The 14,704-nt window shown below is 39.7% G+C and overlaps 1 protein-coding gene across 4 annotated transcripts in view; it reads right to left on the minus strand.

Moving 5' to 3' along the window:
- The window catches only part of REPS1 (RALBP1 associated Eps domain containing 1), a 63,355-nt gene that overhangs the window by 22,579 nt on the left and 26,072 nt on the right, over positions 1-14,704 (minus strand). For all 4 annotated transcript variants that reach the window (XM_080941589.1, XM_080941588.1, XM_080941591.1 and 1 more), the window contains exons 2-8: positions 6,252-6,375; positions 3,238-3,431; positions 2,971-3,124; positions 2,417-2,541; positions 1,734-1,896; positions 1,398-1,461; positions 213-367 (exon numbers count right to left, since the gene is read on the minus strand). In XM_080941589.1, coding sequence (XP_080797715.1) covers positions 213-367; positions 1,398-1,461; positions 1,734-1,896; positions 2,417-2,541; positions 2,971-3,124; positions 3,238-3,431; positions 6,252-6,375 — 979 coding nt within the window. The remainder of the gene's footprint in view (positions 1-212; positions 368-1,397; positions 1,462-1,733; positions 1,897-2,416; positions 2,542-2,970; positions 3,125-3,237; positions 3,432-6,251; positions 6,376-14,704) is intronic.

Consider the following 14,704-nt stretch of genomic DNA (forward strand, 5'->3'; position numbering starts at 1 on the left):
GTCTACCCTCAAACTCAGAGATTTGCCTGCCTTTGCCTCCCAAGTGGTAGGATTAAAGACATGCATCTCTATGCCTGGTCAAATCTGTACTCTTACTAAGACACTTTAAGTTACTGGACACCATTTTGCCATCTATCTTGACTTCCTTTTCAGAATGAACGCAGTATTATGTTCACTGAAGAACAGTCAGCTCTCAGTGGCCACACGCTCACCTGCTGAATCTTCCAAGTCAATCAGTTTGGGCATCAGGCTCTCAGGGAGCTTTTCTGGCAGGTCATAGCCATTTTTTCTAGCAACTACCAGGTGAAAAGCAGCACAGAACTCGTCCAGTGTCAACGCGCCATCTTTATCGAAGTCTGAGAGCTCCCTGGAAGACAAACTCATCATCACCACATTTTGCTTTGGAGCCCTTTATTTATCAAAGACAGAATATTTCTCTCACAAGAAACATTTTTAAAAATCATTAATTTCAAAAATCTCACATGTGCAAAGAGGTGTAATAAAGCCAACATGTGAAAATGCAGCAGATCCAATGTGATAAGCGCCTGAAAGCTCCTGGTCTGATCCTCTTAGCGTCTTACATTTCTGCCAGGAAAACTCGCCTCCAGAAGTAAAGTCACCAAATATTACCCTTAATTTTGATGCGTTTTATTAATAGAGTTTATTTAGTTGAAGTATATTAAATAAATGTATGGAATATATTTAAAAGTGTTTTTATTATCAAAGTTCAACAGCGTAGTACTTTAAGAAAACAGATTGGCTGAAGTTTAATAGGAAAACACAGCCTCTGTCCTGCTGTCATTGTCCCCACATGGAACCCAGTGTACTTTATTTTTGATACAAAGTCTCACTATATAGCCCAGTCTGGCTTAAACTCACAATGTTTCCACCTCCACCTCCTGAAAGCTGAGATTACAAAGCCTATACCACTGTGACATTAGAGAAGAACAATGACAAAGTAGAAACAGAGTTGATGTGGTCATCCCATTTTTAAAAGACACTTGCAGTTAAAATTTGTGTTCCAAGGACTAATTCCAATCATGTGGCAGCTATGAGTCTTAGTCTACGTACAATGTGAGGGCTAAGCAATGTTCTGACGCTGTTAGCTAGATATAAACTTGATGACAACTAGAGAAACTGACACAGGCAAAGTGACAGCCTTTTCACACAGTACACTAGCAACAGGAGAAAGCCACACAGCTTTAGTCTTAGCTCACAAGAACCTCTCTAACTAGTCTCATTTCTTTCTTTCCTAGAAAGAGAGGCTCACTGTCCTGGGCCTTACTAGGTTCTCTACCAGTGCCTACAGAGGTCAAGTCTGGTCCTCCTAGTTTTAAGGTGCCAGAAGTTCTTTTGAAACAACCAACATGAACCAACTAATAATATACTGTACTTACCAAATATGAGAAAGTTCAAGAATAGGAAGTTTTGATTTTGTAAAAAACTCTTTAGCTGCAGATCCTGAAATATCAAAACAGTTTTGTTTAATATTATCCTGAACACACAGATCCAAGAATAGGTGGTAATGGTGTCTTAGGCCCAGAAATATAACATGATATATAATGTTAAACAAATGTCACATTCTATTTCCCAGTGACTATAAAGCCCTTTGAGACAAATAATGTGAGCAATAACTAAAATCTAGGGTCGACAGAACAATGTCCACTTGTCCATAATGACACTGAAACTTTGTTCTAACCCATCTAGAAGAACTTTTGTTTTCAACGACTCACCTGGAATAAATCCGTTTAGATCAGGCTGAATGGTTTTAAACTGATTTACATAATACTGTCTTTGTTCATCTGTTATTTTCCAGGGATCATCATAACTACTTGATTGCCTACGGATTTCATTGGCAGTTGAAGCTGAGGCTACAGTTCGTACTGTTGTCTGGTCCTGCAATGAAACATTTTTTCCTCAGTACAGTTTCTACCTAGATGCTCACGTGGACCAAGAATGCTTGGTTACTTTTCCTTGAAAATAAACTTTACTTTTTTGAAGATCTTTAAAAAGTAAGAAGTTGTAAGCAAACCATATATTGTTGTGATCAGGTTACTGGATATGTTTTTGCGCAGTCGGTATATAAACATGTGGAATGATAGCATTTATGTAAGCAACAGAAAGCTATGAAAAATGTGCTAAAAAAGCCAAGCAAATATATCCCCAGATGTAGGAATCTTTTAACACATCACTAGGGAATTAGAAACAGAAATAAAATCAGCTAAAACATAGTGGAACATTCCGAGGATAACAGACTTGAAGAAACACCACAGAGCAGAGTTTTGATTTTTTTTTTTCCCCTTAGTAAGAGTGAACTTGCATTTGTAAAACCTGCAACAGCAAAATATAAAAACAATGACTGCAGAGAGACTTAGAATGAAGCAAAGAAAAATGTAATTCCAATAAAATGTCACACCTGGACAGAAGCAGGATGCATGGTTAAAAGAGTACTGGTTGGTGGAGTATCTGCAAAACTGACCCAGTTTTCTTGAGGTGGAGGCGGGGAATGCCCAGGCCACACCGCGTCACCAGCAGAAGAGCCTGAAAGCAGAACGGAGAGCCACAGTAACTCACGTGAGGAGACAAGTTTCCATGCCTGCCCTGCAGGTGCCGTGCACGGCCATGCAAACACTGAGATGGCTTCCCTCTCACCTCTTAAAGAAAGGAAGTCCTTTCTGTCCAACTGACAGTATTTCATTTTAAGCGTTTTAGTCATGCTGTGCTTCCTTGTCAATATTAAAATCTCTACATATCCAATACTGTACAAAATAATCACCCATTTATCATCGGGGTATCTGGCATCCACAACCTTTTGCCTTAAGCATCACAGATACAACTGTTACTTTCCAAAGCTGTGTCTGCCGAGAAACGGCATCACGGCATTTGCTTCCATTAACGCAATGTCCAACAAGCAGTGACCTGGGAATCACAAAGTTAAAAACATGGTATTTCTAAAGAATCTCTAAATACCTGATTGCGCATCTCCAAAAGGAGACCAGAATGGCCCTGGTCCTGCAAGAGGTCTCTCACTACTTCCCCCACTGGGATGGCGACTGTGCTTCCTCCATGAGTGTGGAGAAGTTGGTGGGGACTGCTGCGGAGAAACGACTGGAGATGCAGGTTCCTAGGGGGAAAGTGTTCTTTAAAGGTTTTCATTTTAATTATCACGTATCAACAATGACTGTCAGTAAAGCTCTCTCGGGCCTGTCTCTGATGGCATGTCCATGCACGTCATACCTGCTGATCGGCAGCTGGACGAGGCTGAACTGCATCGTGGCTTCCAGGTCCCTTCTTAACTTGGCCTCTGCCAGGAGGAGGGGGAATCACACCCGAGTAGGAGCCCTGGTTTTCCGAATCTGAGTAGGAGGCTGCGTGGCGAGATTCTTGTTCATTCTTTGAAGCAACAAACCGTGGCAGAGGGAGGTCCTTTACTGTTGATCACAAAAATGGTTTCATGTTCACCATTTCTTACCTGAAACACTTGCAAACGGAGCTGTCTCAAACTTTAGAGTTTATTAAAAATCTAGAATATTTTCATGGACTTTACAGGCTGACATCTCTAGTAAAACAACATTAACAAAAACCAAATCTGAGATAATCTAACCCTTTTGAGCATAATGCTGGTACTCAAGATATTTTGAATTTTCAACCTGTACTAATTTACAATGGAAAGACACCATGTGAAAGGGTGAAAGAAGAGGAGAATTAGAGACGCCTGTCGCACTTAGACCACTGTATTGGAAGATCATAGAAAGAAGTTTACCAAGAAAGACGTGATAAAACAATGTTCTTTGAGGGCTGGCAAGCAAGAGCTATGTTAAATGTCTACTGTGAATGTGTGTGCATGTGTGTGCTGTGAAGTTCCTACTTACAAAGGATTTTAGATGAGAATTCCTTGTGTGCCCACCCCACCCTGCTAAGTACCTGGACCTCTCTCTACCCATTTCAGTCTGGCTCCTTACTCTCTTACTGCCAATACTTGCCATCAAATTTTGAAGGAGGATAAAAAACTGATGCAAGCCACACTCCTCTTTAGAACAGAACAATGACAAAATCATCTCCAGAGTGAAGTATACTTTTGGCCAGCATAATTACCTTCATCCCAGCTCATTTCTTTGGTTCTCATTTGATTGAGACAGGGTCTCACTGTGTGGTCCTGGCTGGCCTGGAATTTGCTATGTAGACCAGGCTTGTCTTGATCTCAGAGAAATCTGCCTGAATGTTCGGATTAAAGACACATGCCCCTTAAGGCGAAGGAGAAAGACTGCTAAGCAGATCTAGTATGTGAAGAACCCAAAGTTCTCTGAGAAGAATTACGCTTTCAATACAAGAAGATAGTGGAATAAGCCTGAGGACCATGGTGAAAACTTCCAGGTGACAGGAATCTAAGCTAACACCTTATATATTTTTCCAGGCTTGTTGGTAAACACCCATTACACCAGCCCACAGGTGTTCAGGGCCTGAGTTCAAGGTCAGTCTACACAGCAAGACTGAGTAAAAGCATGAACATTATGGAACCCATACGTTCTCTATCCCCTTCTCCATGGAAAGTATAAAACTACACTTAGGCATCTCTTTAGAATGTTTATGTCCATTTACACCAGCAAGCCTCTAACAGAAAAAAGTGAATTATTTGAGGCAAACATTGTAAGGCAGGCATATGAGGCTTTTAGTCTGCTAATACTTCTTTAATATTATCTCTATTAACCAGAAATTGTTTGGTTTCATTTTTTAAACACACGTATTCATTCTCTCTCCCTCCCCAACTCCCCATCCCCATCTCTCTCTCTATCTCTCTTCCTCATATGTGCATTTATACACGCTGAGCATCACAAAGCACCTTCATGGAAGTCTGCCCATTCCTTCTACCATATAGGCCCCAAGTTAATTCTGACTGGTGACTAGAGATGCCAACAGCCAATAGCTGGGCAGAAGAGTCATAGGTTTAGGTTTCATGGGCTTGGGGAGAGAGGAGAATCATGAGGAAGGTGCAGGAGAGGAGGAAGAAAAAGCTGCCATGGATTAAGAGTCAAGATGCCGTGGCCCCGAGGGCTGCCCAGCTGGATTTAAGAGCAGCTCAGATGGAGCTCAGGAAACAGTAGTGACTCAGGGTTACGGACAGGAAAGTAGATCTGACAGTACGGAGGGTGGGCAGCTGCCCAGCTGCTGTGCTGTTAAGACTTATTGTACATAGAAAGGCTATGAGTGTGTCTTTCATCTGGGAACTCAATAACAAAACAACAGGCTAAAAACCCTGGGTGGGCCGGGTTGGTTATCAACACCTTTACTGACTAACAACCTTTCTTTCCAACTCTCTAACCAGAGTTCTGTTAATGTTTTCTAAATTGAAGTTTTCTTAAGGAAGGAAGGAAGGAAGGAAGGAAGGAAAAAAGAAAGAAAGAAAGAAAGAAAGAAAGAAAGAAAGAAAGGAAGAAAGAAAGAAAGAAACCACGAGCAAATATAAAATAAGAAAAAAGGGTGGGTTGCTCAGTTTTATAATGCCATTGGGATATTGAGACAGAGAACAGCAAACTCAAGGCCAGCCTAAGCTACAGAATGAGTTCAAGGCCAGCCTGGGCAACTTAGTGAGACCCTGTTTCAAAACAAAATGAGAAGTAGGGTTATAGAAAACATTTGACTTGCATGGGTACGGCCCTAGATTCACCCTTATATATACACACTAAGAACAAAGTCTAAAATAATGAAACAAAGAAGCTATACATGGAAGTCATTACCTATGACTTAGCTTTATAAAGTGTCTGCTAAGTTTTTTAGGTAAGTGTTAGTGAGCAGCTGTTTCGTTCCTGTCATCACACACGTACACGGAGGAGGCTGAAGGCAGCCTGGGAGTAGAGAGCACTTGCTGCTCTTTCAGAGGCTCCTCCTAGTTTGATTCCCAGTTCCTACATGGCTCACAGCTGAGTCCAGCCCCAGAGGATCCAGTGCCCTTCAGATCTTCATGACACCAGGCACACTCATGGTGCATGGACATAATGCACTCCAAACATTCACACAGTAAAATAAATAACACTAATATTTAAAGAGCATGCCACACATTGATAGGTTAAGCATGTTCTTAGCATGACAGATATGTATTTTCCTAGCATTTTCACATATTAATAATAAGTCCTGACACTCAAAGTCAAAAAGGGCCACTATAATATCAGAAAGACTCATAAGCACATTGAATTTGGTTTCACTTGTAACTGAAAGAATATTATCATTTTAGTTACTTATGTGTTACATATTACCAGTGTTTATACTTTCCACTCTTAGTGGGAAACCAGACTGGGCAACAGCTACAAGCTTCAAAGCAATGTAGAACTGACTTCTTCCGAAATAACCAAGTCTTGTTGCGCCACAAAGCTCCATGATCTATAAGAGAATACAGTATTAACATTAAGATTTATGGCAAACACCCTTCATCAAACAGTAAATAATTACCCTATTTGTTTCTACTATCTCAAATAACAACCAATCCCCTTAAGTTTCATGCTCATATTTTTAAACAATATGCACCACTCTTATTAGAATGAAGTCAAAAGACGTACATAATTTCTTTACAATTATAGTGTTTGCACAGCTGGGAATAGGAACCCCAGCACCTGGAAGGCGGGACAGGAAAGTACAGATTAACATCATTCCTTAAAATATGAAAGTGCTCGAGGATGCACACTCATCACTATAGTCATTTAACTACTGTCTCTAGACTGGTATAGAGAATTTCCTCATCAATACCCCATCTACAATCACGGATCTGCACCCCACTCCCCAAGCCATAGCTCTGCCTATCTCCCAGGAGGCTGCTGCCACCAAGAAAACCAGTCCCAGAGGCCTGCTACTGCCAGGAACTACCAGGCCAGCCAACACCAGAGACAACCACACAGCTCAAGGCAAGTGTAAGAACACAATCGACAAAAGCCAGTAATCAGAACCCAGCTTTCCTACAACAGCAAGCCCTGGATATTCTAACACATCCGAAGAGCTAGACTATGACATTAAGTCTCATAAAGATGATAGAGGTCTTTAAAGGCCAAATAAATAAATCCATCGAAGAAATACAGAAAATAAAATCAAACTTTAGAAGCCTTTAGAGAGGAAACAAATCCTTAAAGAAACACAGGAAAATACAAACAGGTAAAGGAAATGAATAAAACGATTCAAGACCTGAAAATGGAAACAGAAGCAATAAAGAAAAACACAAATGGAGGCAGCCCTGGAGACGGAAAACCTAGGAAAGAGGACAGAACTACAGCTCAGACATCAACAGTGCACAGGAGATGCAAGAGAGTCTCAGGCAATAGAAGAAATTGATACATTGGCCAAAGCAAATATTGAATCTTAAAAGTTTCTAACACAGAACATTCAGGATTTGGGACACTATAAAAAGATTAAACCTAAGAACAATAGAAACAGAAGTGGTAGATTTCCAGTTCAAAACCCACAAAATATCTTTAACAAAATCATAGAAGAAAATTTCCCTAACCTAAAAAATGAGATGGCCATAAACGCATAAGAAGTCTGTAGAAAACCAGAGAGAATGGAGCAGAAAAAAAAATCCCCCTGTCACATAATAATCAAAACACTAAACACTCAGAAGAAAGAAAGAATATTAAAAGCTGTAAGGGAAAAAGGCCAAGTAACACATAAAGAAGGAACTACCAGAATTATAGAGTTGGAAAGAGCAATTTGCAAATTCATCTGGAATAACAAAAAACCTAGAATAGCAAAATCTATTTTTGACAATAAAAATACTTCTGGGGGAATCGCCATCCCTGATCTCAAGCTATATTACAAAGCAATTGTGATAAAAACTGCATGGTATTGGTAGAGATAGGTAGGTAGATCAATAGAACAGAATTGAAGACCCAGAAATGAACCCACACACCTATGGCCACCTGATCTTTGACGAAGGAGCTAAAAACATTCAATGGAAAAAGGACAGCCTCTTCAACAAATGGTGTTGGTTCAACTGGCAGTCAGCATGCAGAAGAATGAAAATAGATCCCTTATCTCCTTGTACAATGCTCAAGTCCAAGAGGATCAAAGACCTCCACATAAAACCAGGTACACTAAAACTATTAGAAGAGAAAGTGGGGAAAAGCCTAGAACATGTAGGCACAGGGGAGAATTTCCTGAACAGAACACCAATGGCTTATGCTCTAAGATGAAACCTCATGAAATTGCAAACCTTCTGTAAGGCTAAGGACACTGTCAAGAAATCAAAACAGCAGCCAACAAATTGGGAAAGGATCTTTACCAATCCTCCATCTGATAGAGGGCTAGTATCCAATATATACAAATAACTCAAAAAGTTAAACTCTAGAGAATCAAATAATCCTATTAAAAAATGTGGTACAGAGCTAAACAAAAAATTCTCAACTGAGGAATATCAAATGGCTGCGAAACACTTAAAGAAATGCTCAACATCCCTAGTCATCAGGGAAATGCAAATCAAAACAACCCCGAGATTCCACCTCACACTAGTCAGAATGGCTAAGATCAAAGACTCAGGTGACAGCAAATGCTGGTGAGGATGCAGAGAAAGAGGAACACTTCTCCACTGTTGGTGGGGTTGTAAGCTGGTACAACCAGTTTGGAAATCAGTCTGGTGGTTCCTCAGAAAATTGGACATAGTACTACCTAAAGACCCTGGGTATTCGACTCCTGGGTATATACCCAGAGATCCTCCAACATATAACAAGGACACATGCTCCATCACGTTCATAGCAGCCTTATTGATAATAACAAGAAGCTGGAAAGAACCCAGATGTCCTTCAACAGAGGAATGGATACAGAAAGTGTGGTACATTTACACAATGGAGTACTACTCAGCTATTAGAAACAATGACTTCATGAAATTCGTAGGCAAATGATTTGAACTAGATACTATTATCCTGAGTGAGGTAACCCAGTCACAAAAGAACACACATGGTATGCACTCTCCGATAAGCAGATACTAGCCCCAGAAAGCTCTGAATACCAAGAAACAACTCACAGACATTATGAAGCTCAAAAAGAAGGAAGGCAAGAATGTGTATGCCTCAGTCCTTCTTAGAAGGGAGAACAAAACTCTCATGGGAGGAAATGCAAGGTCAAATAGAGAAACAGGGATTGAAGAAAAGATCACTCAGAATCTGCCTCACCTTGGGATCTACCACACATACAGCCACCAAATCCAAGTACTATAGTTGATCCCAAGAAGTACTTACTGGCAGGAACCAGATAGAGATGCTTCTTCAGGGACTATGTTAGAGTTACATTGATACAGCTGATCATGCCTGCAGCTAACATTGGGACCCCAATGATAGTGCTAAAGAAAGGACTGAAGGAGATGAAAAGGGTTGCAACCTCATGGGAAGAAAAACATTATCAACCAACCAAACCCTCCAAAACTCCCATGGACTAAATCACCAACCTTGGAGCACACAATGAGAGACCTATTGATCCAGTTGCATATGCAGCTGAAGATACCAGTGTCTGGCATCAATGTGAGAAGAGGCCTTTGGTCCAGGGAGGGCATGTTTTCCCAGTGTAGGGGAATGCCAGGGCAATGTAGTGGAGAGAGTGATTAGGAGGGAGTGTACCTTTGTGAAGGCAAATGGAGGGGAAGGGGGAGGGGGAGGGGAGTGGGGGGGAAGGGATACATCTCAAATGTAAATACAGAATATCTAATAAAAAATGAGAAAAAAGAAAAAAGAAAAGAAAAAGAAATTGGAAAGTTCACATACCAGCAATTTAACAGCACACCTAAAAGCTCTAGAACAAAAAGAAGCAAACATACCCAAGAGGAATAGGCAGCAGGAAATAGTCAATTTCAGGGTTGAAATCAATTAAACAGAAACAAAGAGAACAATTCCAAAAGCTGGTTCTTTGAGAAAATCAACAAGATAGACAAACCCTTAACCAAACTAAAGGCACAGAGACAGTATCCAAATTAACAAAACCGGAACTGAAAAGGGAGACATAGCAATAAAAACTGAGAAAATTTAAAAAAAAAATCACTAGGTATTACTTCAAAAGCCTATACTCCACAATATTGAAAAATATAAACAAAATGTGATTGTGAAGACAGATAACACCAAAGTTAAATCAAGACCAGGTAACCTATTTAAACAGTTCTATAATCCTTAAGGAAATAAAAGTAGTCAGTTGTTAAAAGTCTCCCAACCAAATAAAAGCCCAAGACCAGAAGGTTTTAAGGTAGAATTTTAAAAGACTTTCAAAGCAGAACTAGTACCAATATTTTCCAAACTATTCTACAAAAGAGAAACAGAAATAACACTGCCAAACTCCTTTTATGAGGCCATGGTCACCCTGATACCTAAACCACACAAAGATTCAGTAAAGAAAAAGAATTTCAGACTGATTTTTCTTATGAACATTGATGCAAAAAATACTCAATAAAATACCCGAAAACTGAATTCAGGAACACATCAAAAACGTCATCCATCATGATCTAGTAGTAGGCTGCATCCTAGGGGTGGAGGGATGATTCAATACATGAAAATCCATCAATGTCATTTACCATATAAACAAACTAAAAGAAAAGAATCACATTATCATCTCATTAGATGCTGAAAAGCCTTTGACAAAATCCAACACCCCTTCATTTTAAAAGTCCTGGAGACATCAAGGATACAAGGCACATACCTAAACACTATAAAGGCAACATACAACAAGCCAAGAACCAACATCAAATTAAATGGAGAGAAACTGAAAGCAATCCTGTTAAAATCAGGAACTAGACAGGCTTCTACTCTCTCCCTACCTATTCAATATAGTACTTGAAGTTCTAGCCAGAACAATAAGACAACTAAAGGAGATAAATGGGATACAAATTAGAAAGAAAAACATCAAGTATTGCTGCTATTTAGATGATACGATAGTATATATAAGTGACGGGATTGATAGTATATATGAGTGACAGGATTGATAGTATATATAAGTGACGGGGTTGATAGTATATACAAATGCCCCAGCCCCAAGTTCTACCAGAGAACTCCTACAAAATAAACCAAAAGATAAAAATAAAAAAATAAAAAATCAATAGCCCTCCTTTATACAAAATGATACATGGGCTGAGAAAGAAATCAGGGAAACAACACCTTTCACCATAGCCACAGATAATATAAAGTATGTTGGTGTGACTTTGGCCAAGCAGTGAAAGACCTGATGTCACCCACGAGCACAAAGCCCATGTGACGTCACTGAAAACATTCAGAGAAGGTAAGACACAGCTAAGATGTCGTGATACCACCTGAAGAAGTATTCACAGAGCTTTAAGAAGAAACACTGATGGGTAAGTAATATCACAGCAGTAAGCGTCTGCACGAAGAAGAAAAAGAGTTGTCATTAACACTGGAAGAGATTCTTAGTTCTGCCACTGAGGGGCACTCCTGAGGAAATGTAATGGGAAAAGAAAGTTGAAAAGCTATGAGGGGAAATGCAGAATTAACAAATGAAACCCACAATTTTTGTGTGGTTTCTGTTCTAATTCACGCCCATTTCTGACCACCCAGTGCCTCTTTGGGAATCATTAAGCATCTTAGATGCTTTCCTTTATAAAGCAAATCATCTAAAATATTCTAGTTTATGTCAGATTCAAAAAAAGACCTAAATAGATCACAGTCATTTGCTAGCTTTTAGGGAAGATGCCAAGGGGTGTTAGCAATCATAAGAGAGTTTTAGAAAGTCGGGATCTTAAGGGAGGGGACAGAACACAGAGCAATGGAACAGGATAGAAGAGATGGGAAGAGAGAAGCGTCAGTGATGCTAGGACATCTGGAAAAGCCTGTGGAGATCTAATTGGCCTTGTCAACTCTCTCCATATGAGAAGTTTGCACAGGGATCATACTCATTCTAGAAGCCATAGGTGGACAAATAAAAACCTCAGTGCCGTGTGTTTACCTCTGGAGCTGAGGGTAAGACGCATCCTTGAGACCCCCCCCCCACACACACACACAAAGAAAAACCCAATACAATAGAGGCTATTGTTTCTCGTTGCTCCAGAATGTGATGATAAGCTAAGTCCTACTGCTAAAGACTACATCCACTGGTCACAGGACACACAGAGATTAAGCTGGTACAGGGTGCTGACCGGAAGCTTCCTTCTTGTTGGCTGACTCTCATGGGACTGAAAGGTTCTCTGTAGGATGGTGGTGGAGTGTGGGCGGAAATCCAACACTCTTCCTCAGTGTGAATCCTGTGAGTTGCAGTAATGACCAGAGTGGCAAGAGATGACCACAGGTGCAACAGTGTCATGAATGTTATGTATCATGAGGGGAAGCAACTGCTTTTTGGTTGATTTCAGGTCCCCTTAACAGGAGAAAATATAATCTATGCAAGAGCCCATGCCCGGAGCTCACAGGCCCTACAGGATGCATCTATCTCTTTGCTAATGTTCTCAGTATCAAACTGCCCTCTAAACTATCATTCTACCTGAAGATCACTGCAGCCCTCAGACCCCGGGTTCTTCTGTGCAATGACAAACTGAGCGTCTACGTGTCACGGCTCCTTCCCAAGGCTCAGGCACCAGCATAGAAGAGGGGCAGCAATGCCAGAACCAACTCCCTCATAAAATCACAGCAGCTGTAGCCGATGGAACAATGGCAATCCCACTAACGTCCTAACACTGAGCAAGAAGGGCTCCATGAGCTCTAACTGTGGCTTCTGAAGGGGGGACCAGCTCCTGCTGGGTTGCCATGCAGCATTCCTTCAATTGGATGACCCCACACTCATAAGTAAACGGAAGCATAGACTGTAATTATCGCCTTATTAATGGATGAACAATATGGTTTTGGATTTGGAATAAATTAAAGGGAAAGTTGGAAGTGAAAGATCAAAATACATTATATGACATTCTCAATAAAAATACTTATTTTTAAAAAGCCAAAACCCATGGATGTTTTTGATTTCTATGTATTTAAAATTTACAATTGTTAGCTACAATTATATACTACTTTCTAAAATCCTTTCCTGATTTCCAAAAATCTTCACTGTTATTTCAGTAAGTTTTATTTTACTAAAGTTATTGAACTCCAAATTATTGTGGGATTAATTCATTTAATGACATTTACTTAGCACCAATTATGTCTCATTAAAACTGCTGAGATTCCAACAGGAACAAAAAGAATGGCTTATTAAAGAGGAGAGATGAGGGTGTGGTTAATTAATTAATTGGCTTATTAGGGAAGAGATGAGGGTGTGGTTAATTAATTAAATGGCTGATTAAGGAGGAGAGATGAGGGTTGGACCAGTGGCTGACGCTGAGATGCAGGCAGAAGCCACTACATGTCACGCGTACAGTCCCCAATCAGACTTTCAGAAGAGTTCTCCTAGTCATAGAATGTTATCATTTTTAAGCAATTATTATTTCTTCTGTTTTCTAGCTTTTGGGTTTGCCATACTGAAAATGTGTCTCGCTAAACTAGAATCTGTTTTTGAAATAAAAAGCAAGTCACTCAGTCTTCCTAAAAAGTTGCCTGTTTACTGAAAAACTGTCATTTCTGCAGTAACTTGAAAACCCCAGTTGTATATATTCTGGACTCCTTATAGTCTGGCCCTATACCACATTCTTCTAGTCATTTTAGCTTGTGAGACTTAGATATAACAGGGCAGGCAAACCCTCCTGGGCTACTGTCACTGACTTTCCTAGAGTAATTTGTCAGGAGGGCAATAACTCGTTCCAAGCTTGAGTTTGGCACTGCTGCTCCTGGTCCCCAGAGTGCTGGCCAGCCCTGCCACAGCCCTGCCACAGCCCTGCCACTGAACCGGTTCCACTCTTCGGAGGGTTTTTATTGAGGGTGTGCCCTATTCTTAAAAATATAAATAATAATCTTATGTGTACTATGGGGAAAAAGTTAAGACTTTTTTTCTGTATCTATTCTGAATTACCAAATGTCCTGATTCTTGAAATGAATTCTCTTTGAGGTGTATTACCCTTCCAAATAATATTTATAAAATTTTAATCGTAAAGTAATGCAATGTTTGGTTTTTCAACTGGTAAATTCTGCTAACTAAAATAAACTAAAATAGTGAGACTTACTTTCTCCACACTGTAGAACTTTAACTAATTAGAACCAGGTGTTAGCATTCACCTATAACTGCATTTGAACTCATTCATAAGTGCCTCAGCTGCTTCTGTCTGTGTAAAAATGTTGGGTTTTTATTTTTAAGCTTTTTATTTATTTAAGCTATTTATTTTGTTTGACCATTTCCTACAAGATCATCAAAATTTCCAATTTTTGCTTTGAGTAAATCAACGTCACTGAAGGTAATCACCTTCTCATACTTCTTCTCTAGGGTAATTTTATCCAGGTACTGATTCCTTCATTTGTGGGCAGTTTCCTCTTCCTCCAGTGTCTGGTTACCTGACCACAAGAAACACTCGAAATTCCTCTTAGGGTATTCAGAGGAATATTCAGAACCCTTCCTTAGACATCACACTGGGTTCACCACTGATAGCTAAGCCTTTAAGCAATTTTTTTTAAACACTGTAAAATTTACATGACCATGGAGAAATAAATCAAAGCTAAGAAATTTAAAGTTTCTAAATTCTAGTCTTATATTCTTTCATTTTTTTCTATTATATATAGTATAAATGCACAAATAAGTAACATGTTTTTTACACATATGATCACAGTGTGTGGCCTTTTGCACCAATACATAGATCTCTGCAATAATTAATGTTGATTGTCAATGA

The sequence above is a fragment of the Micromys minutus genome (genome assembly GCF_963924665.1).
Source record: "Micromys minutus genome assembly, chromosome: 30".
Taxonomy (NCBI): domain Eukaryota; kingdom Metazoa; phylum Chordata; class Mammalia; order Rodentia; family Muridae; genus Micromys; species Micromys minutus.